At 48.3% G+C, this 22,572-nt stretch overlaps 2 protein-coding genes across 7 annotated transcripts in view; one reads left to right on the forward strand and one right to left on the reverse strand.

Annotated features, from left to right (window-relative positions):
* Positions 1–2,949: 2,949 nt before the first annotated feature.
* Positions 2,950–22,572, forward strand: part of SLC66A3 (solute carrier family 66 member 3) — a 33,778-nt gene continuing 14,155 nt past the window's right edge. For 4 of the 6 annotated variants that reach the window (XR_012379627.1, XM_025867742.2, XM_025867748.2 and 1 more), the window contains exons 1-6: positions 2,950–3,265; positions 8,276–8,358; positions 8,439–8,508; positions 10,244–10,301; positions 12,173–12,293; positions 13,964–14,005. Coding sequence is in view for 5 of the 6 variants with exons in the window: in XM_025867742.2 (XP_025723527.1) it covers positions 3,123–3,265; positions 8,276–8,358; positions 8,439–8,508; positions 10,244–10,301; positions 12,173–12,293; positions 13,964–14,005 (517 nt within the window). In the remaining variant the exon portion in view is untranslated. The other 2 variants (XM_025867744.2, XM_025867743.2) reach the window with 2 other exon arrangements.
* Positions 22,432–22,572, reverse strand: part of ROCK2 (Rho associated coiled-coil containing protein kinase 2) — a 145,558-nt gene continuing 145,417 nt past the window's right edge. Inside the window, exon 33 of the mRNA XM_073897005.1 lies at positions 22,432–22,550. Coding sequence (XP_073753106.1) covers positions 22,463–22,550 — 88 coding nt within the window. The 3' untranslated portion in view covers positions 22,432–22,462. The remainder of the gene's footprint in view (positions 22,551–22,572) is intronic.

Genomic DNA, 22,572 nt, shown 5'->3' on the forward strand with positions numbered 1-22,572 from the left:
TTCAGATTTCGACAAGAGAACCATTCTCCTGGGTAACAATGTTGATGGGGAAGGGAGCATACACAGACCTCGTCTTGTAACGGAAGCCTCGTGTTAACGCCCTTGGCCATGTTCTGTGCACGACTACAAATAGTGCGGCCAATAGCCATTCTTTTCTAGTTCCCCCCATTTGTCAACTCAGAGTCTCTTCTTTTCCTTTCCAAGGAGACTGACTTCTACCTTGATGTGGTTGAAGTCCCTCCAGAGGGTTCCTCCGGGGGCCCTTCACGCTCGCAGTGCGTCCCTTCAGAGCGATGTCGACATTTTCTGGAATGTCGACAGTCTGACTGCTGAGAATGGTCTTCCTTCTCGCGGTAGATGTGGCAAAGAGCAGATTAGCTGCATTTTAAAACGATGTCAGGGAATGGCATTTAACCTCGCTGCGGTCCATTATGCACGTAGCAAACGTTTGGCCAAGAGAATCGATATTTATGAAGGTGTCCCACAGGGAGTACATTTATCCTCCTCAGGTCCTGCAGCCCGTGCTTCTCAAGCTTAGTGTGCCTTCAAACCGGGGGATTTTGTTAAAAGGAAGATTCTGGGCCAGCATGTGTATGTGTGATATATATATGTTATATATATGTAATGTATTTGGATATATACAAAGAATTACGAGTGTATATATACATATATATATATATATTATGGACTAAATTATGTCCCTGGACCCCAAATTCACATGCGGAAGCACCAAACCCAGTGTGACTGTATTTGGAGGTAGGACCTTTAAAGAGGTAATTGAGGTCACAAGGGTGGAGCCCTCGTCCAATAGGACTGGTGTCCCTAGAGGAAGAGAGAGAGAGACCAGGGGTGTGTGCCCCCAGAGAAAGGGCCGCGTGAGGACATAGGGAGAGGACAGCGGGCGAGAAGTTCTCACCAGGAACCAACCTTGCCAGCACCTTCCATTTCCAGCCTCCAGAACTATGGGAAAACAAATTTCTGTTGTTTATGCCACCCAGACTGCGGTATTTTGTTAAAGCAGCCCAAGCAGATTCATACAACACACACGCACACACCCTAGCTCTGTCTCCTAAGTGCAACTGAACACCTCAAAAGTACTAAGCACATCTCATCCCAGGTCTTTGTTTCTAAATGCCATGCTCTATTTATTAAAAGGGTGTCAGGCTCCTTTGGCAAACGGCTGATTCCCAGGGAAGCCCAGGAGCCTTAAGTAACAGGACAGGGCTCAGAGAGAGAACTGCAACAACACACGGTTGGTGGTGCCAATCCCATGAGAGGCAACGTTCTGATGAGCACCGGGAAGCTTCTGCTGTGCCCATCCTGCAGAGGAGAAAACTGAGGCACCAGGAGGTTGGATGAATGACCTAGAGTGAGGCAGCTCGTAAGTGTCAGAGCTGGAGCCACCAAGCCATCCCAGCGCCGCTACTTCCCCCAGACTGACTGGGCGGGAGTGTGCCTGCAGCAAGGAGAAAGGGCACTGCGTCCCCGGGGGGCGGGAACAGACACGGACTCCAGCTGGGCTGGCTGTGGGACAGGAGGCAGGGTGCCCCACCTTCTTGGAGCACAGAATCTTCCCCTTAAAATGAGGGTAACAAGCACTTCGTGCCCACCTTCTCTCTAATTTTTAAACTTTTATTATAGAACAGTAATCCCCCTTAGACCCACAACCAACGCCAAGAATGATCAACTCACAGCTAATCTTGTTTCTTCTACATCCCCACCCTCCCCCCCAGCCCCCAATATTTTGAGGCAAATTCCAGACATATTGCATCTGTATTTCAGGATCTCTAGAAGATAAGAATTAAACACGCACACTCTTTATTTTCCTCTTAAAACTTTCCTTCTGAACATCCTGTTCCCCCCTAGCTTGGGAAGGAGGACCCAATACTTTGGTTTGTTCCAGAGGAAGGGTTTTGATGGCCCGGGGCGGGGGGGTGGGGCCGACCAGAGGAAAGCCTCGAAGCCTGGCTGAGGTTCACAGTACAAAACCAGCCACCGGGGATTCTAGCATTGCATTTGTGTGATTTTTTTTTTTTTTTTTTTTCTGCTTCAGAACCTGGACTGCCCCTGCGATTCCGAGAGCTTGGAGAACACCCTCCACCCCTTCATTTTGTGCCGCGACTACCTTACCTTCCTTTATCACAGAATCTATTTTAGCTCCTTAAGAAGAACGTTCCCTCTGAAGTGGTGACGTGCCCGACTTATTAGGGGATGGGGAGGAGGGCCCCCACACTCAGCGACAGGAGCAGGGAAGGAAATGAGACGACCGCCGGAGGTTCTGGCCCCTCACTGATGGGCAAAGCCTGTGTCCCCAAGTAAAACGAGGAGGACGCACGTATACGAAGTTGGATCGTTAACGTCGTTACAAGTTTTCATCTCTGAAATGCTTAGTGAGAAAAACAAAGAAAGAAAAGCACTTGGGGGCTGAAAAATCCCAACAAAACGGTCCATCCTCCCGCGAGGGGGTGCCCGTTTGCCCGCCCGAGATTCAGCCTATACCCACCCAACCCATGGGAAAACGGAACTGTCTGGGGTCCCCCGGGCAGCTCGGCACCGCGCGAGCTCAATAAGGAAAAGTGAATCAGCAGCGGGCACCGCCCGGGTTCCGCGCGGCTGAGCCGCCGCCCCGGGACAGGGCGCACCCGGGGCGGGGCCGGGGGCGGAGCGGAGGATGGGGGCGGAGCGCCACCGGACGGGGCGGACCGGGGGCGGGATGGGGGGAGGGGTCTGGGCGAGCCCGGCCCAAGGTGGAAGGCGGGGTGGGGGTGCTGGTGAGGAGCGACCCGGGGCGGGCGGGGAGCGGAGAAGTGGGCGGAGGAGCGGGCCCGGGACTGGGCGGCCCCGGGGCGGCCCCGGGTAAAGGTCGGGGCAAGGCGCGGGGCGGGACGGACGGGCGCGGGGGAGGGGTGAGGACCGGACCCGGGCAGGGCGGGGCGCGGAGATCGGGGCGGAGGCGCGGTGCCCAACTGGGCGGCCCCCGGGCGTGGGCGGGGCGCCCAGCGAAAGGCGGAAGGACTCGGCTTGCCGGCCGGCTCGGCGCAAAGCGGTTTCCTTCCCTCGCGCAGCGGCGCCCCCGCCGAGCCCCCAAGTCCCGAGCCGGAGCCCCCAGCCCCGCGGGCGCCATGCGAGAGCAGCTGCTGTTGTTTTGCAACTGGAGCACGCTGGGCGTGTGCGCCGCGCTCAAGCTGCCGCAGATCTCCGCGGTGCTGGCGGCGCGCAGCGCGCGGGGCATCAGCCTCCCAAGTTTACTTCTGGAGCTGGCGGGGTAAGGCCGGGGCGGTTGCCCTCTCCCCACCGTCTCTGCGGCCTGGAAGGGCCGGGATCCCTGGAGCGCCGCGGGTCTAACTGAGTAGAACCGGAGAGTGGAGCCGAAAGCGCGCGGCCTCTGGGGAGGCACTTCTCGCGGCCGCTCACCTCCCCTGATTAGTTGCGGCTCACCGCGCGGACGGCGCACGCCCATTTTACAGATGCGGAAACCGACACCCGGCGAAACCTTCACCCCGCCGGCAAGCCACGGACCAACTGAGCGGCTTTGAGCGAGCCATTTGCACCTGGAGGCTCTGTCATACACATCCTCCCCCCTCCATCACCCCTTTTCTCGGGTCTCGGTTTCCTCGCGTGTAAAATGAGTAGTTGAACTATAAATTCTAAGGATCCTCTGGCTTTTAAGAGTTACACGTGGGGGGAGGGGGATTCAGAGAATGGAGAGCTCTTTGGAGGGAGAAAAGGAGGACTTGAATCCGGCCACAGCCGGCCAGAGAGGAGCCAGGGTCTCCCCGAGAGCGCTCCTCCGTCAGAAATCCGGAGTGGCTGCCCTGACTCCCTATTTAAGGATATAAACGCGAAAAGCAGAGTTGTAAAACTCGGTTGGGAAGATTCGAATTGGTGGGAAAGTAGGCACATGAAACCCGGCAGTCTGGCCGCGCGGCCCTGGCAAGGCCGGGGCCTCCGCACCTCGCTCCTCGCCGGTCCGCGTCTCCCCATTTTCACCCAGCGACAGTGCGGAACGGGCCTCGGGGGAAGCACGCCCTGGTCTGGCAGCCGGCTGGTTGACCCCGGGGGTCCGGTGTCGGAAAGAAGCGAGGGGCCAGGGAGGGAGAAACAGACCTCCGGGGGTGGGAGAGATGGGGGTCCTAACCCCGGGGGCGCCCATCTGGGAAGAGGCTTCGTCCAGAAAGAATCGGCCACTGGCGGGTGTGTGAACGACCCCACAGCGCTGGGGGCCCCCGGCTGGCGAGCGGGGATGGCAGAGTCCTGCGCCGCAGCGCCCGTTCGGGTGGGGCGTGGACGGCCCGGGACGGGGCGTCGGTTTTTCGTAGGTCCCTGAGCCGCGGCAGGTGAGGCGAAGACTGCCCGATGCCTCTCGAAGTGGGGTCGGGAGCCTGCCCACACCCTGCAACGTCGGCAGGCGCTGCCCGCAGCGTTGGGCTGTCGCTTTGTCTAACCGCGCCCGTCGGCAAAACCGGCCCCGGGGCGGTGCAGTGCGGCTCACGTGGGCGGGAGAGCCGGAGGCGGCGTGGTTGGAGGCGGGTGTGCGGGGCCTGCGGGGATCGCGGCGCAGGTGGAGGCGCGGGTGGTGGGCTTCGGGGACGGCCGGGGCCCGGCACCCGGACGCTGTAAATGGCCGTGGCAGTGTCCAGGCCCACCCGGCTGCTACGTTCTCCTCCAAGCCCAGCGGGAGGTGATCGGGGGCTCCCTCCGCTGGATTCCTCGATTTTATCTCCACCTCAGGCCACACTTCATCTTAGTGGTACCATTTCCAGAGCCGGGTCTGTGTGCTGACTGTGCTTTAAAGGCATTATCGTATTCAGTCCTCAGGACGCCCGAGGGAGTAAGCCTTGTTTTCATCCCTAGACAGTAGGAACCTGAGGCCGAGAAGGTGAAGCACCATGCCCAAGTTCACGGGCAGCAGCAGGGTCCAAGGGTTCACCCGTCCTGGCTCCCTCCTTTCTGATGCCTGTCCTCCCCCGCTCTCCACACTCGCTGGGTTTTGCTGCTTTCTAGGCTCCTCCGCCATGTTGTGGGTGGGGGAGTTGGCAGCACCCTGCCCTCTTCCTCCTTTCCTTCGCTGGTGGGGGCCAGCTAGGGCTGGGAGCTGGGGGCAGTGCCTGCCTGCCGGCCTGCTAGCGGGAGGCATAGCCGCCAGAATTCCGGCAGAAAGAACCCCGTAGGCATCACCATCACAGGGACCCTTTAGCGCCTGGGAAGTAGAAGCCGTAACAGCCTCTTGGAGGACATATGCCCTCCTTGGATCCTGATCTTAGCAAATTAACTCTAAAAACCCATTTTTGAAAAAATTGCGCCAACGGGGACATAAGCCATCTCTTAATGATACCAGAAAATGACTTGTAACGTGGGTTGGTGTGAAGTAGCAAGAAAATGCCTGCATTTTAGAAATACCTCCTGAAGCCTGCAGGGTGAAAATCACATGCGCACTTCAGCAAAGAAAAAGAAGAGGGGTGGGGATGTAGGTGAACATAGCAAAGTATTATTTGTTGAAGATGGTGCTTAGGGACCGATGTTACCCGCGTTTCACAGGTGCGGAAGCCAGGGCCGGAGAGGTGAAGTACCTGATGCTGGGGATTGTGAGCCCAGCAGCCTTGCTCCAAGAGTACTCAGTTCTTAACCCGCACTGGATGAGAGGCTCCGCCTTTAGCAAGGGGCCCGACTGCGGGGCAGAGGCTCAGCAGGTGGGGAGCGGGGGGAGCACTGGCTAGGGTCACGCGGGGTCTGGTGCAGAAGGCAGCACGGATGGGACCCCAGGCCGACCATGGGGAGTGCTCCGTGCCAAGAGGCTGCTCATTGTCACTGTTACTGGAACAGGTGTCCCAGACAGGTTCCCGCGTAGGGAGGAAGTGGGCTGGGGGCTGGTGGAAGTGTGTGGTGGGCACCTCCCAGCCCAAGTGCGCCCCCACTTCCGCCGGGGACGGTGTTCTTCACCTGCTGGGGGCGCTCGTGCCTCAGGTCCTCCACCCCCCACTACCCCCGTTCCGGGCCTTCCAGACATTGCTCCTGCTCTGCCCCCTTGTGCACTCCTGGGATCCAGCCTCAGTTCCCTCTGCACCTGCACTGGAACCTTCCACGGATGGACTTTCAGACAGGGCAGCCCAGGTGGGTGACCCTGCTTCCTCTCCCCAGGCCCAGCAGGCTGACTTCTAGGCTATTGGATGCACTGGCCTCTGGGTAAGATTGCTCTGGAAAAGTCTGCAGTCCAAATACGGTTCCGCGCCTGACTCCTGAGTTCCTGCCTCTGTGGGTACATGTGTAGTTTTTTTCAGACCTCTAGCTTATGCATTGAGGAAGGAAACTCAAGTCACTCCATGGAGCAGACCGGGAATTTCAACAGATTTGTGGGGCTGGGGGCAGACACCATTCGGTTTGATTTTATTGTCATGAGCATTCTAATGTATTACTTTTTAATTAAAAATGGGGGCGCCTCTGTGTAGCTCAGTCCTTAAGTGTCTACCTTCAGCTCGGGTCATGATCCCAGGGTCCTGGGATCAAGCCCACATCGAGCCCTGCATCGGGCTCCCTGCTCGGCGGGAAGCCTGCTTCTCCCTCTCCCACTCCCCCTGCTTGTGTTCCCTCTCTCGCTGTGTCTCTCTCTGTTAATTAAATAAATAAAATCTTAAAAAAAAGAAATATTAAAAATAAAGGAAGGACACTGACTGCCACCAGGCCACAGTAGTAACAGATGGTTGACCTTGAACTTTTGGGTCACGCGGAGTGAGAGCATCGCAGCCTAGCAGCCGGGCCTCCCTGGGAGCGCCACAGCCTGGGTGGGGGGTGGTGGGAAGCACCCCATTGGTGTCGGGAAATTCAGGCTCTGGTCTTTGTCTTTTCCCTGAGTTGTCATAGGACCTTGGCTTCTTGGGCCTCAGTTTTGCCAGGTGGTCTGTAAAATGTGGAGGGCAGTGTGGATGACCCCAGACAGCGACCTCAGCTGTGACATCTCAGGGTCTGCCGCCTGCCCTGAAGGCCGCTGTGCATATGGGAGGTATGCCCTGCATGAAGTGGGTGCCGCCCGTGACCCTACAGGTCATCCATTCAGCGGGGTCCACTCCAAGCTTGCCGTGCCCGGGCCTGGCTGGCTGCAGAGCTGCTCTGCAGAGGTGGTGGGGTGCAGCTGCACCCCAAGGTACCCCTCAGAACGATGCTGCTCTAGAGGCCTGTTCAACAGGAGGGGAAGCCACGCAGCACGGCAGAGGCTCAGAAGAGCACCTGCTTTTCCCCTGAAGCGCGGACGGGGCCACCTGCAAAGCCAGCCTGACCCCCTGGGAAGGGCTGCTGGCCTTCGCGAAGGGGACAACTAGGGAGGCCCAGGCCTGGGGAGACCACCAGCTCGTGGTGATGCTGGCCGCCCACCCCCTACCTTGTGCCCCTGTCCCCTCACCCCCAGCTCAGCCAAGAACTGTTCGCTAGGTTGGAAACAGGATTGGGGCGGGGGACACACGCCAGCCCCCTTCCTAGCTGAGGAAATGAGAGGGGTCACATCGGGATGAGGGAGGGAGGTCTGGTTCACCTGAGGACACAGCCTGGGTGATGGGGCAGGAGAGTCTGAGGGGAAAGCTGGGGGCATTGAGGTTCTTAGGGAACTGACTGGCTGGGGTGTGCCCCAGAAGGACAGGAAGCCCAGGCCTTTTCTCCTGAGAAGGGTTGGGTCCTGGGGTCTTTACCTCCCTTCCCTACATCCTCAGCCTCTCAGAGCTAGAATTTTCTTAAGGAACTGATGGCTGTTCTTCATGACTCTCCCCCACTGCTCCTCCTGGGCTGGGCGGCACTCTGGAAGGCCACAGGGGCCATCCAGGTAGTTGGTCCTCTTCAAAAGTCCTCTCTCCGCTCAGGGCTGCGTCCAAACCTGCCCAGCCCCTCACGAGCTCTGCCTGCCACCGCCTGGGCCGTCTGTCTTGGCCTGTGTGGCCTTCTGAGGGGGCTGCCTGGTGCCAGGCAGCTGCCAGGCCAACGTGGGAGCCAGGAGCCCCATCTCTGCTAATCCTGGTGCACAGCTTGCCCCCTGTGAAAGGGACTTGACAGAGACCGTGCACATCATGCCCGGCGCCCCGTCAGCCCTGGACACAGGCCCTGAGCAAAGCCGTGGCCATTATTACACCACCAGTCCATCCTTTGTGTTCGAAATCTACCCCCTTGACATTCGCAGGCTCCAACCTCCAGTTCCAGGGTTTTGTGAGCGAACCTGGGCTCCTGGGGGGCTGGCTGGGCCTCCCTGCTGGGCGCTGGGTCGGTCCGAGCTCAGGCGCACCCTCTCTGTCCACAGTTTCCTGGTGTTTCTCCGGTACCAGTGTTACTATGAGTACCCGCTGCTCACCTACCTGGAGTACCCCGTTCTCATTGCACAAGGTAAGGGACCCCTCGACCCTTCCGTCCCCCCCCTCCACCCTCGGACCCCCTCCTGCCTCACTCTGGCCTTTGTCTTTCAGATGCCCTCCTCCTGCTGTGCGTCTTCCATTTCAATGGGAACGTGAAAGGGGCAGCACCCTACCTCGCTGTGTATCCTTCTGTCTGCATCCAGGAATCAGATGGGACAGGGTGTTACCTGCCTGCAGTGTGTGTTAAGCAGAGTCCTTTACCAGATATACGTTCTTTTTGGTTAAAAAAGATCCCAAATGCAAGACTCCATGTGAGTGAATATACCTCCCCAACCCAGAGATAATCCAGTGCAGTCCTGCCCCGTGGCCTCCCTTCTGAGGCCAGGGTGCCCACGGCGCGCCCGCGAGCCCAGTGGCTCGTGGACTCAGTACCTCCCTGCTGGCGTGCCACGTGATGGAAGCACCCTGCTCAGAGCCCCCTCGTCCACGTTTATTCTTTAGGGGAAGGGAGATGTTCCTTCTTCCCTGAAAACGTCCCCAAAGTATTTGAAGTGATAATAACGGGAATGTCTAATGCACCTGGTCAGCAGGCTGGCTACTGTCTGCCAGCCTGCGAGCGGGGGGGGAGGGTTTCTCGAACGTTTGTTCGAAGTGAAAACGATGCCCAAGACGTGAGAAGGGTCATGGTGGGGATCCGGTCATGACGCAGATCGTGGGCTCACTCACGCGTCATCTTCTGTGAACCAGGCAGGGCCCGCTTTCATTGCAACTCTCTGTAAAAACCCGGTTCCTCCCTTGCTGAGAATAACTAAGCTGCTGTGTGTCCCGACTGGGAGACTCACAGGAGGAGGGGCACGGGACAAGCTCCTGTTTATAACCTCCTCCTGTCAGTCCTGATGGACGGTAGGTAGGGTTGCCATATGAACAGGGAACTTTTTCCTAGCAAAAGTACGTCCCAAATATTGCACGGGACATACTTGTACTCAAAGACTATTTTTGTTGATCTGAAATTCAGGTTTAACCGGGTGCACTGTATGTTTACTTGCGAAATCAGGCAACCCGACAAAAAGGTCATCTTGAGGAACTCAGGAGTTGCTGCTCCTGGTTTGGAATGAAGAGCATAAAACTGGGCAAAATTCGTGTAAGAAATTGAATTAGAGTGTGTTTTAAAAACAGGATTTCATCTGCCTAGATTCCAGCTACCTCTTCTGGTGTTGACCAGGTTGCCCGGAATTAGTTCTCCCGACTTTTCAGCCAGGGCACTGTCGATCCCTTCATTTAAATAATGTTATTAATTATAATCATAGCAACCTGGTCGGGTCCCTGTGACGTGCCACCAGGCATTGAGGAGGTAGAGAGGACAAGGAGTGTTAAGTCCATTTTGCAGATAAGCAAACTGAGGTCAGAAGGAATGGGACTTGCCCAAGGTCACAGCTGAGGCTCCCGGCCATTATCTCATGTGTTTGCTTCAGCTTGTCCAGCTGGGCTTTCTGTGCCTGCAGCCTCACTGAGCTTGGCGGAAATCCGCTGTCATTTCTCCTGTCTCCCAGCGTTGCTGACGCCAACTGGATTGACGCTGGAGTTAGCCGGGAAGGGGGAAGTCAGTGAAGAGAGTTTCACGTGACACCTGCAGAACGCGGCTACCCCATAATGTCGAGCTTCTTTTCGAATGCTTAACGTTTGACGTGGCATTGCACATGTCTGCATGTTCAGGGCTTGAGCGGGCGCTTAGAATCGTTTGGACCCCCAGCAACAGTCCACAAACCCGGGGGGGCTCTTGGCAGTTCTCTTCCACAATCCGCTTCTGCCGTTCCCAGGTCGGCTTAGGTGCAGACTTGGCGTGGAGGCACGGGCCCGGGGTGGGGGGTGGCGGGGCCACCAGTCAAGCCACTGCTGTCTCCCTTAGCGCTGGGTAGATTCGTGGCCTCGTGGTTCGTCCTCCCCCTGCAGAAGTGGATCATAGACCTGGCCATGGTAAGTGGATCGCGCCTTGAGGACAGAGTGTGTGACGTAGTCCGTCCCTCCAGGCTGCCGGTTCCGCAGAGAACTGCGTAGGTCGAATGTTTAACCTGCAAATTTGTCAGCTGTACCAAAGGAACGAAAGCACAGTCTTGTCCAAATGTTAAAAGACCTTATTCTCCCTGAGATGTTTGGCAACATTTTTTACTTTCTTTTGCCGGGGCGGGGGGGGGGGGGTGCGTGGGTTGCGTAGAGAACCGGGCTGGGGAGGTACTTAACAGTAGTAGGTGAAGAACTGGATGTAAGTTAAACAGCTTCTGATCAGCTTGATGATTGCATATTGGCCACAAACTCATTATTTTTCTAACCCTGTCCCCCCACCCCTCCACCCCCAGCAACATTTTCATCCTCCTTGGGAAAGGGTTAGTTCTGTACTTTTTTCCTTCCTTGGTTAAGGGCCAAAAATTCCCATCGTGTGAGAATAGGATTCTGAGGGTGGGTCAGGAACCATTTGGCCCCAGATCTTCTCTCCAAAGACACTGGAGTGTACTTCTCCACCCAACAGGAGAAGGAGAAGAGTTGGTGGTCACCAGTCCCTGCCTGCCACACCCAGATTCATGAACTGTACCCCCTTCCCCCGCATCTTGTCTGTGACCCTTGCTCGGAAAGCGCACCTGACTCCATGTTACATTTCAAACTTGTGACACCTGGAGAGCAATTAGATAGGGTTGACGTATTAACAACGAAGAATTTTTTAGTATAAGTGTGTCCTGAATATTGCACAGGACATACTCATGCTAAAAATTATTTGTTGTTGATTTGAAATTCAAATTTACCTGGGTGTCCTGGAGTTTTATTTGCTAAATCTGTCCGGGCCTTGGTGATGCTCCCCAAGAGAACTACTTCATGATTCTAGAGATGGCGTTTTCTCCTGGAAGACGGATGGTGGAGTATCCAGCAGACGCTGGTAGAATAGCTGTGACATGAGTGACCGGGGGGGCCCTACCTCAGTTGTTCTCCCACCTGGCCCCCGGCGCTCCGTCCTGAGCAGAGCCCCCCTCTCCGGCGGGCGCGGCCCTGTGCCCTGGCCGGCTCTCCGGTGCAGTCTTCCCACCGGGGGTCAGTCCTCGCAGACGTCTGCGCCCGGGGTGACCGCTCTCCCTGCTCCTTCCAGCCATTTCTGCCTGTTCCTCCTCGGCTCTCTGTCGGCAGCCCACAGCCCGTCGGCAAGTCCGGTCAGCCCCACCGTCACCGCAGGTGCCTCTGTGCGCCCCGCCCGCGTGCAGACCGCCATGCCGCCTTCCACCTCGCTCTCTTGGGGCCCGTGGGCCTGGCAGCTGCAGCGGGTCTCTGGGCTGAGGTGGAGGCGGGCAGACCACAGGCTCGGGCCCGCTCGCCGTGGAGGGCGCTGTCTTACGTCGCGGGGCCGCAGAGGGCCTGAGTCAGCGCAGGAGCGCGTGGACTCGTTGGAACAGCCAGAGACGCAGCGCCCATGTGCCGCAGCCTGCCGTTTGGAGTTTACGAGTCAGTGCGAAGCAGCAGGGTTTCCCCCCAGCTCTACAGCACCGTGTCTGTGTGTCTGTCATCTATCTAATTTCATTGGCAGGTGGTTAGAGAAGCCACTGTGGCCACGCAGTGATCCCCCCGCCCCCCGACCTCCTCACCAGCTGCGGCCCATCCGTGGCCCATGGAGCAGCGGAACTGGGCGCGTTTTAAACAAGCGCCTCGCTCTGCCTTCTTTTTCACTCCAACCCCGGGTTTTGTCCTTGTACAAATTGGTTATCGCTTGCCCTGGTGATGTGGCTTCAAAAGCACTTTCAGTATCCGGTGCTCTTGCTTTTTTAACCGAGGGACTCCTGACTTGCTCATGTTTTCCCTGCAAACAGAATCTAAGTACTTTCATCAGCACGGCCAGCAAGTTTGCTCAGCTCCAGTACCTGTGGAAGACCAGGGACTCGGGAGCCGTGAGCGCCCTGACCTGGAGCCTCGCTTCGTACACCTGTGCGAGTAAGGGCAAGACGCCAGGGGCGGGGCGGATTTGGGGGCATCGCAGGCGGCGACCCAGAAGAGTTTATCACCTTGGTGCCCACCTGTCACAGGCCCACAAGCTTTAATCCTTTGCACGTAGCTATTCACGTAGACCCTCCATAGTTACGACTCTGATATCATGCAGACTACTTTCCCTTCTCTGCAAGATCCATATTCCAGTTGCTAAAGAAAAAAAAAGTAAAAGCACACCTTTCTCCAAAAATCTGGCCGAATATCAGCCATCCTCTCTTCTTCTTTGAAAAGCATCAAGAGGTTGATTATGTGGAATTCACTAACTTGTTTTAAATATTTGAATCTTTATGATGTAACAGGTTACAGAGATGAAAGTCATACACTGACTTTTGAGAATGAATATAATTTGCCCCAGTGGAGTTTTTCTGGAGCCTTATTGCTTGGTCTCAAGTTCAGAATTTCCACCGTTCATGTGGATCCTTGCAGGAACTACCTAAAATACATATATGCTATTTTAGGTAGAAAAGTTTTTTTAATTCAGAGCTCTCACATTAATTAGGTTTACTACTTTGAGGTATTTGAATTCTACTTCATATTTCTTCTGTGTCCTAAAGGACCGATTTCTCCATTAAGGGTTGATGGAAGGGGTCTTTGTGTCCCAAGTTATTTAAAATTAAGGCTTCTTGGGTTTTATTTTCAGCTTTAAAATGTGGAAGTGTTATGAAATGTTGAAGTATATGTATGGTTTTTGGAATTGCTAATTAGGTATATTACTCATTAGCACCCTAATTTTACCTTCAGGAATTATCTTGAAATGCTGCTTATTCGATATTTTCTTGTAGGAAATCTTCAGAGACCCTGTAGTACATTTCCATCTGTTTTGCATGGCAGTCTGTGCTTAACAAGTACTTAAATACACATTGAATAAACGACACATGACCTGGGGATGATAACTTTATGGGAAGAAACGAACTGGTTTTAAACCTAATTTCCTAGATGCGCGACATGTGAGGGGGAGGGAGAGCTTTGTGTGGGTTGGTTCGGGTTAGGAAAAGCAGGTAGCATTCTCCAGCTCCCAGCTCACATATCCCGCGTGCGTCCACTCACACCCATACTCCAGTTTCCTGTGTTCACGAAGTCAAGTGCTGTACTGGAAAAATGAATTGAACTGAACTGTTGTAGTTAGACCCTGAGGAAAATCATGCCCTTTGCTGGGCCTCAATTTCCTTTACCTAGAACGTTATCTAGAAAAGAAGGGTGTAGAGTTCGGTCACTTAAAAACATTGTTTTTCGCTAGTGGGAGCCTTTCTTTAAATGAAATCTTACCAGAAGCCCCCTGTGTAAATGAGATTTTCAAAACTTGCTCTTTGGGGTGGGGGAGCTGTAGGTTGGCACACAAGATGGGCTCAGCTTCTCCCTGCCTCCCTTGGGCAGCACTGAATTACCTTCTAGACACCGTGTCTGCTCTTGTGAGCAGCCTCAAAACCAGTGGGCTGGGACGCATGGCTGGATTTGAGCGGTTTTATAAAATATAGTAGATTTAGTATTCTGCACTACCAAAATCTTTTTTAACCAAGATCAGTTAGCATGTAGTCCTGTATTTAAAAATGGGAAGACATTAGCTAAATACCAAAATGCCTTGAGAAGCAAGTTGATATCGCTGTTTTCTTTTACAGCAAGAATAATAACAACTTTAATGACCACGAGTGACCTTACAAGTAAGTACCCCCTTTTTTGAATTGCGTGCCCTTTGTGCCTCCTTCATGTGTCAATTGTCTTATGGTTTCACGGATCAGCCTGCTCCGCTGTACGGTGAGAGGCCAGCAAGTCTCTTCCTGGACATCAGCCCCACTTACGGGACTAAGCATCTGTGTCTTGTAGTTTCTGGGATAGAACGTGCAGCACAAGGTAGTAGAGTCCTATCTTCGTGGAGCCTCCGATCTCACAGTGGATGGAGATGGACATCACGCAACCACTGAGGAATGCTGGGGAATGTGTTTTGGAAGAGTAGGAAGGGGGGAATCTGACCGAGCTGGAGGGGCCCAGGGCGGCAGACTTGAAGGGTGAGATGGGGAGAAGGGGAAGAGTCAGTGACGGGGCGGCCCGTGTGCAGGTCTGTGCAGGGGACACATGGCTTAGCCACAGACAGCAAATGGGAGCTGAGTGAGTGTGAGTGTGAGGACGGGGTCTCCTGAGCTGACAATCATTTGACCCCCACATCCTTGTTTTTTTTTTTTTTTTTAAAGGGGGAAAATACTTGGATGGACCTAAGAAGAATTTAGCTAATTCCTTAGGCTGTTTTCCACTCCCAAGTTGAGCATATATATTTTTGGGGAAAATGATCAAAACTAATCGTGTCACCTATTCTGTGAAGACTAGGAACATGTCCCTGGCACATAGACCCTCTAAGTAGGCGAATTGTTATTTGAGAAATACTGCTACAGAGCAGTGGGTGCATATGCTGGTCCCTTTGCAGAGGCTTATCTTAGGGTCACACACCTCCCAGGGCTCCGAGAGAAGCATTAAAACTATTCTGGTCAAAGCCTGAACTTGGGTCAGGCGGGGAAAGGGAGAGACAGGTCCCAGTCTTCTCCACAGGATCCGAAGGACTCTCTGTATGGGAAGAAGAGTCAAACTGTAATTAACCAACAAAACAAACCCACATATTTAAAAGTTTGAAAGATTGAGAATGTTCTAGTTGCAATTTGCTTTGTACTTAAAGTGACACCTGTTCTGAAAGTGATCAGTGTATCTGTGGATCTTTTAAAGACAGTTCAGCTGATACCTTGCGTGTTTTACAACCACAGAGATACATTAAATCTGATAAATCTTATCAGAAGAGTGTTCATCAGGTCACTTATGGTCAAGTTTTCCCCCCCAGAAATATTCAGAACCAAAGTTGTTCAAAACCTCTTGTGACGTGGAGTTCCAAGTTTCGTGGGCAGGCTGAGGGGCAGCTAAGTAGGTTTCTACTTAGAGCAGGAGGTGATTTTGTCTTAGGACGGGAGAACAGTACTTGTTAATACATACTTTTTCTTTTTGATTAATTTCAGTTCTTGTGCGATTTGTGATCATGCTTGCTTTGAACCTGTGGGTAACGGCCACAGTACGTCACTACAGGACTACAGTTGTAAAGGCTGAATGATGGTGCATTGCTCCAACACACAAAGCGGTTTCCTAATAACTGAACCAAAGGGGAAAATAAGCTCACTGCTAAATCAAGGTCTTCTATAAATTTAGTCAACTGTTTCAGAAACTTTGAAGCCGGAGCTATTTTAGACATGAGGCACTTAGACACTTGTTTAGAAATGTTGATTCCCTCCCTCTCCTTGGCCTCAGGAGGTGGGGACAGGGCTCAGACCCCTGCAGGTTGAGCATCATGATGAAGTTCTCTCCAAAGAGCTAACTACATCTGGTTTTCAGCTTTCAGAATCTTGTAAGAAATAAATCCTCTCCATGGCACAAACGATTATGAATGGAGTGGGATTTTTCCCAAAGTCAGAAGTGGAACTGTGGTAAATTACTAGGGTTCACTTTCTGGGACTGTTTAACTGTAACACAGATTTAACAGGCTGGCCTTACTGTATCATAATACAATATAGTACCTCCTTATGCTATAGTAAGGACATGGAGACAAGCAAAAACTGGCTTGAGTTCATATACCAAAGTTAGTCCTTTAACCTCATGTAATGCCTTTAAGTAATTCCTAAGGAAAGGTACTATCAGCTGCAGTCTCTACTTAGGATGAGGCAGTCCCGATGAACTTTCTGATTTAAGCATAATGCTGCCATTTTTAAAAGGGTCACACCTTTAGAAAAAAAAAACACGAAACACATCTTGTCCATTAATACAGTAAAGGGTACTGCTGGGTTCTGCCGAGTTCTTACAGATTTCATTCTCATTGTATCATATTCTAAACATAAGATTATTGGATAGTGCATTTTACTATAAAAGTTTATAAACCCTAAAATTTAAAAACTCTTTCCCTTTGTAATTGAATGGCATTATTCTGTTATATGTAAGTCAATAGTGTTTGTTAGAAAATGTTTTAGTTTCCTATGTCAAATAAAACTTTCATATTCTGAACTCTGCTGAGTCTTAAAACTGTCAGTTGCTTTAATGTGATTAGTTTTAAGTTATATAAAATGCTGTTTTAAAAATATAAACTGTGGTTAATGTTTTAGAACTATTGCTTGGAACCAGCAGGAAGAGAAACGTCTTTTTGGTATATAAAGATAAATAACAAATCATTCATTCTGTAGCTTTTACAATCATAGTTGTCATTTTATTTTATTTTTTTTAAAGATTTATTTGAGAGAGAGCATGCGCAAGCAGATGGAGGGGTAGAGGGAGAGAAATCTCCAGCAGATTCCCTGCTGAACATGGAGCCTGACTCAGGGCTTGACCTCATGACCCTGAGATCATGACCTGAGCCAAAATCAAGAGTCGGAGGCTCAATCCACTGAGCCACCCAGGTACCCCTATTTCAAAGTAAGCTGTATGCCCAACATGGGGCTCGAACTCATGATCCCAAGATCGAGTCACATGCTCTACTAACTGAGCCAGCCAGGCTCCCTCATAGTTGTCATTTTCAAAACAATCCAAGTGATTTTTTTTCATATGCAATTATAATCTAACCATTGGTATAAATACAAATTATGTTTTTTGAATCCAACAAATATTTAGTTTAAATACACTTTTTAATTAGAACTTTATCACTGCTTAAAGCTTCTCTCTTAAGAACATACTATCTTAGGTGAAGAGTTCCCCATTTTTCCTTTTCAGGAGAAAAGGGAACAAATATTTGAACTATTCCAGATATCCGACACACATTACCATATTTAATCCTACAACAGTCCTGTAACAAAACAGTCTCAACTTTACAAAAGATGAAAACACTGAAGCTCAGAGGGAATAACCTGTCCCAGATCTGACAGCCAGTAAGTATCCTAAATAAGAACCCACGGATTACCAAAGAAATGCCTTCTCGAAAACCACCTCTCAGCACACTGTTCCTGACAAAACAGGCACCCTGTGTCCTTTCCTTATCCTGGACACTCAAATAAGATTGTTAGATTTGCATGTCCCTTAAAATACCTAAATCAAATCAGCGACAGACTCCTTGCTGAAATTCTTTTTTGTATTTCTCCGTGGACTAAATGACAGGGCGGAGCATTCACAAGTCTGTAACCTTGCTTATGATTGTTTTGCTATACCCATCATAAAAGGCAGGCAAAATTTGGGGGGATAAATTTTATTTTATTTTATTATTTTTTTTAAAGATTTTATTTTATTATTTATTTGAGAGAGAGAGAATGAGAGATAGAGAGCACGAGAGGGAAGAGGGTCAGAGGGAGAAGCAGACTCCCCGCAGAGCAGGGAGCCTGATGTGGGACTCGATCCCGGGACTCCAGGATCATGACCTGAGCTGAAGGCAGTTGCTTAACCAACTGAGCCACCCAGGCGCCCTGGGGGGATAAATTTTAGATGGTTCAGCATTCCAAGACTATTCACAGGAAGAGTATGAACATGCTTATGTCTTAATTTCTTTTATTTAATTTTTTAATATAAAAAGCAGGCATAAAATACAATTACATTACTACAAAGATGCAACAAAAATTTTTTAAAAATCAGGGGGTACGATTTCTGTTCAAAGGGGAGAGCTGATCAAATATTTATGATTATCTAAACCATGCAGTTCATAACTTATTACAATTCCAAACAAAACTCATTATTATGGGGAAGGGAATCGAGGACAGTCCCCCAAGCATAATACCCAGCACTGTCATACAGTGCCTCTTTTCAAAGTGCTTTATGAGTCAACTATGCTTATCTTCACGCCAGATGGAAACTGCAGCCTTCTTCCAGGGGAGGAGACGTGAGTCAGTAGCAGACCGAGAAACTCAGAAGTGATTTGCTCTCATAGAATATTAAACATGTTATTTAAAGCATGTTTCAGGAAGGTAATATAGTGTCTAAGCTTCTCTATTTTACCACGAGAATCCTGTAAGAATAGATTAACAACAGCAGCAAAACTTCTTAAACTATGGTTTGGCAACCCAGAGTACTTCTTTTTGAGGAACTACAGATAAATTGATACAAAAGACATCCTTCAGAGCCAGATTTGTGACTCTAGCCTACGTTAAGTTTTAAAAACACTAACCTTATTTTAGATTTCTTGGTATCCTTTAGTTAGCTAAAGGCATTTAAAATTTTTGATAGATTTTTTTTTAAAAATCTTGCTTCTAGATAGCATATTTTAATACTTTTCAAAAATTCACTATAATTTTTAACAGTAATACCGGCACTAGTTTTCCTTCTACTTCTGTCTCGCTATCCCCACTAAACAAAAGTAAAAAATCCAACTAAGAAAATCCCAGTATTCACTACTTCTTAGTTCTCAATAGGAGGTATTTATGGCGCTAGGAGAAATCAGGTGTGAAGAAATAAAGCAACTTTTGGTCTTTTATCTGGGAACCTTTGAAGCCTCAAGAAAAAGAGAAGCTGGCACAAAATCAGGTTGTTAAACCAAGGCAAGTGTTGGGAGTGTTGGGAAGAGAACATTTGGATGGGTGTATGTATTCATGTATGTACATGAAACCAGCAACAGGGTAAAAAGTAAATTCTTACCCAGGGTCAGAATTTTTATTAAGCGCATTTCCATTAGCGGGAGAAACCACCTTAGAAACCCTTACGTTAAACCATATAATGTGAAGAATCTCCATGGGAGAGATTTTTTTCACCCCCTAGAATACCTTTTTTTCCCCAAAAAACCTCACATTAATTTTCCTTGTAGAGTTGCACCACACCATGATTCTCCGTATTCTCTAATATATACAGCATTCAAAATTTAACTTTTGCCATTTTTACTCAAATATTTCAATTACTCATGTGTAAACTTCAAATTATTTCACCTTAATAAAGTTTATTAAAAATATATATATATATATATATATATACTCTCCAATTCAGAATAATATGATAGAACCTCCCATAGTGTAACAAAATCTTCATATAAAATATTAATTCAGTCTCCTTTTAACAAGTCTAATGAATGGAAATATTTATTCTATATAAATTTTATATATTTTTCATTTTAAAATCTTACTTAAAAACAAAAACAAAACAAAACAAAAAAAAAAAACGCTGTGCCCTCAAACCAGAACTGCAGAATATCCCTGTGAGGGAAATGGCATGCGTCTCTGGTCTTAGCACAGACAGCATGGAAGAGCGCAGGCGCGGTAATGAAAGAATAACAAGATTCAGTTTTAGTACATCAGTAGGCCAGAGGCCACTCTTCAGTTTCACAACAGTATCTGTATTTTGGGGGTCTAACTCTTTAAACATTTCTACACTGACCCCAGAGGGAATCAATGAAAAATGTCTACTTCCTTCATCAAAATATTAGATGATGTATTTCAATATCACACCAAACCCTGTGTATGTGTATGTACATAAAGAGACTGATAAAAGACTAATTTTTTTAAACTTGATGCTTATCATTAATGCATAATGTAGCAATATAAAACACATTTTTCTGGGATAATGAGAAAACTAGCAGAAATGGTCCTGCATAACCTATAACTTTTAACATAATTTTAAAAAATAATCAGGAGCCTCTGAGGCTACTTCTTCCCAGTTACCAGTTTTCTTAGCCCAATCCTGAAATATTGCCATACACAGTTATGTGTTTGAGGGATCACATTTAAATATTTAAAATATATCTACAGTATGTCTTAGTTTTCTTTATATTTGAGATAATCTTAGAATCTTGAGTGTGAAAATGTAAAAACAGTCACAAATGTCTCTACCAGAAATAAAAACACATCTAGGGTAGCCGGCAAATTCAAAGCCAAGAAAACATCTCATAGTCACACGCCAATGCTGCGGTCTGTAAGAAGAGTGGGGGGAGTAATAGATACACATAAAAGATATATTAGTTCCAATAGTATCCATTATTGTTTCTATCACCAATACTTAAAAAAAAATTGTTATACAATCAAAATAGGCTGACATTGATAAGTATTACATGTAAAAATAGTGCACTATTTTTCTTTTGCAAAGCGAATTTGCATCCTAAGAGCTGGTAAACACTTTTTTTCAAAATACAGAAAAGGGTGAGACAAAAAAATTAAATTAAGGCATTCACATGGGAAAAGTTGCCTATCATGAAGCATTAGGAAATTGATATAATTAACGTCAAACTTCCTGTTACAGTAACTGCTTAAACACAAACACACAGCTTCCATGGGGTATACACAAATGAGTGATATAAACTCCAACATTATGGCTTTATACAAGTGCATAGTTGCAACTGCAGTAAGTTATGATATCTGATTAATGTGAATAAAAAAATAAAATGGGGCATTTGAAGAACCCTCTTGCAGTTATTACAGTACTATGTATATTGTGTGTGTGTGTGTGTGCATAGAGAGAGAGACACACACATATACATGCACACACACAGTCTAATGGTCACTTCTTAAAGATGCAGTCTCTATCACTGTAGTGGAATCCATTCCCAGACTCTTCTGGTAAATGTGCTGGTGAAATCTCTCTGTTGATGCTGAAAAGATGATTTCTTTAAACTTTAACTCTTCTCAGTCCTTTTGTGCAATGTAGTGTGAGTGACTGCCAAGAGAGCTTTATGGAACAAGTTTCGAAGAGCTGCATATGCTATTCTTGCTCTATTAACCAATCATTGTTGGTTCATATGTGTGTGTGTGTGTGTGTGTGTGTGTGTGTGTACATACATATACATATGTATGTATGTATGTGTGTGTTTGAGTATCAGTCTCTCAGGAAAATACAGCTTTTTAAGAAATTTTGGGCCATCATATTTCAGTCTTGTTTTAACTGGAAGAATATGATCACCTTGAATAATGACTGCATTCATAGAAGGCAGCTAGCTGGAAAAAAAGGAAAAACAAAGTTAGTTGATAGAGTAAAATAGTTTAAGAGATTGTTAAATTCTTTGAAAAAGCATTCCATTTATATAATTAAACTATGTAGTCTTCCAACTCCTATACTCTTAACACCTAAATCATGCATAAAACATATTTACTATATTACTTTTCTTATTTTTAGGTACATGCAATTATATTCTTACATATTCCTATATTTTCTACAAACATGACACACAAGTTTTAATACGGTTAACTGGCTATTAGAGTTAGATAATACACCACTGAGTGACCCAAGTGAATGTAAGTCTGACTTGGAGATTAACCGCTAGCTGCCTCATGTAGCTGAAAAGAACAGAGGGCTTATGGACCAGGTTCTACTTGACTGTTGGACTCTTAGCCACATTTTTTAAATCTATAAAATGGGAACACGTTGTAGTAGTAAATATATGTAAAAAGTACTCTGTATATCTTGGTTATAAATACCTCCCAATAATATATGATGTAAGTCTATTTTTGCAATATGCTTATTTAGGTTAAGACAGACATTACTTCTTTTAAATCCATTCTGTGTAAAAGGTTTGACCATGAGGTTCAATTTTCACTCAGATCTCCTTGAGCCACGGTTAACCAAACTATTTATGTGTTCTACAAGCACAAGAACTTTCACAGCATATCAATAAGCATTCTTCAGCAAGAGGAACATTAACTTTTCACAGAAAGCAAACATCTCACAGCATGACAAAGAAAAGCGAAATCAGAAACAATATTTCACAGCACTTACTAGACTTACAAACTATTTACAGCTTCAATTCTTGCACGTTAGAGAGAAGGAAGGAGGGAAGGAGAGGGGGATGGAGGGAGGAAGGAATCCCATGCTATGTTCACAAACTAATACAGTTGTTGAAAACATTGTAAATTTTACTTCTCTGAATATGGCTTCTTTGGAATGAACAAAAAGTACCAGAATTAGCTTCTTTTGTTATTTGTACATGTTTCATTCCTAAGATAAAAAATTGTAATTCCAACTATGTTGAAAATATATAGCCAATAAAGATTCTGAACATAGCACTTCACTTTTATAACTTAACATGGGAATTTCAGTTAGAAACTTTTCTGAAAACTACTTTTCAAATACATACTATTAAAAACAACTTAATAAACTTTCAAAACTAGTCAAAAACAATGAAAACCCAAGTGCAAATCACATGCACTACTTGGAAATACTAAAATAACTCGTTTTTCATTTTTTGATTTACCCCATTTATTTCTTCAGAAATCAAAAACATCGTCATCATCATCACCACCATCAACATCATCAAATGACCAATCCCAGTCTTTAAATGCCAAATCAAGCAATCTGCAATAGGAGGTTTGCAAAT

The sequence above is a fragment of the Callorhinus ursinus genome, unplaced genomic scaffold (genome assembly GCF_003265705.2).
Source record: "Callorhinus ursinus isolate GAN/ISIS: 27379988/994484 unplaced genomic scaffold, GSC_fseal_2.0 scaffold10, whole genome shotgun sequence".
NCBI classification, from domain to species: Eukaryota; Metazoa; Chordata; class Mammalia; order Carnivora; family Otariidae; genus Callorhinus; species Callorhinus ursinus.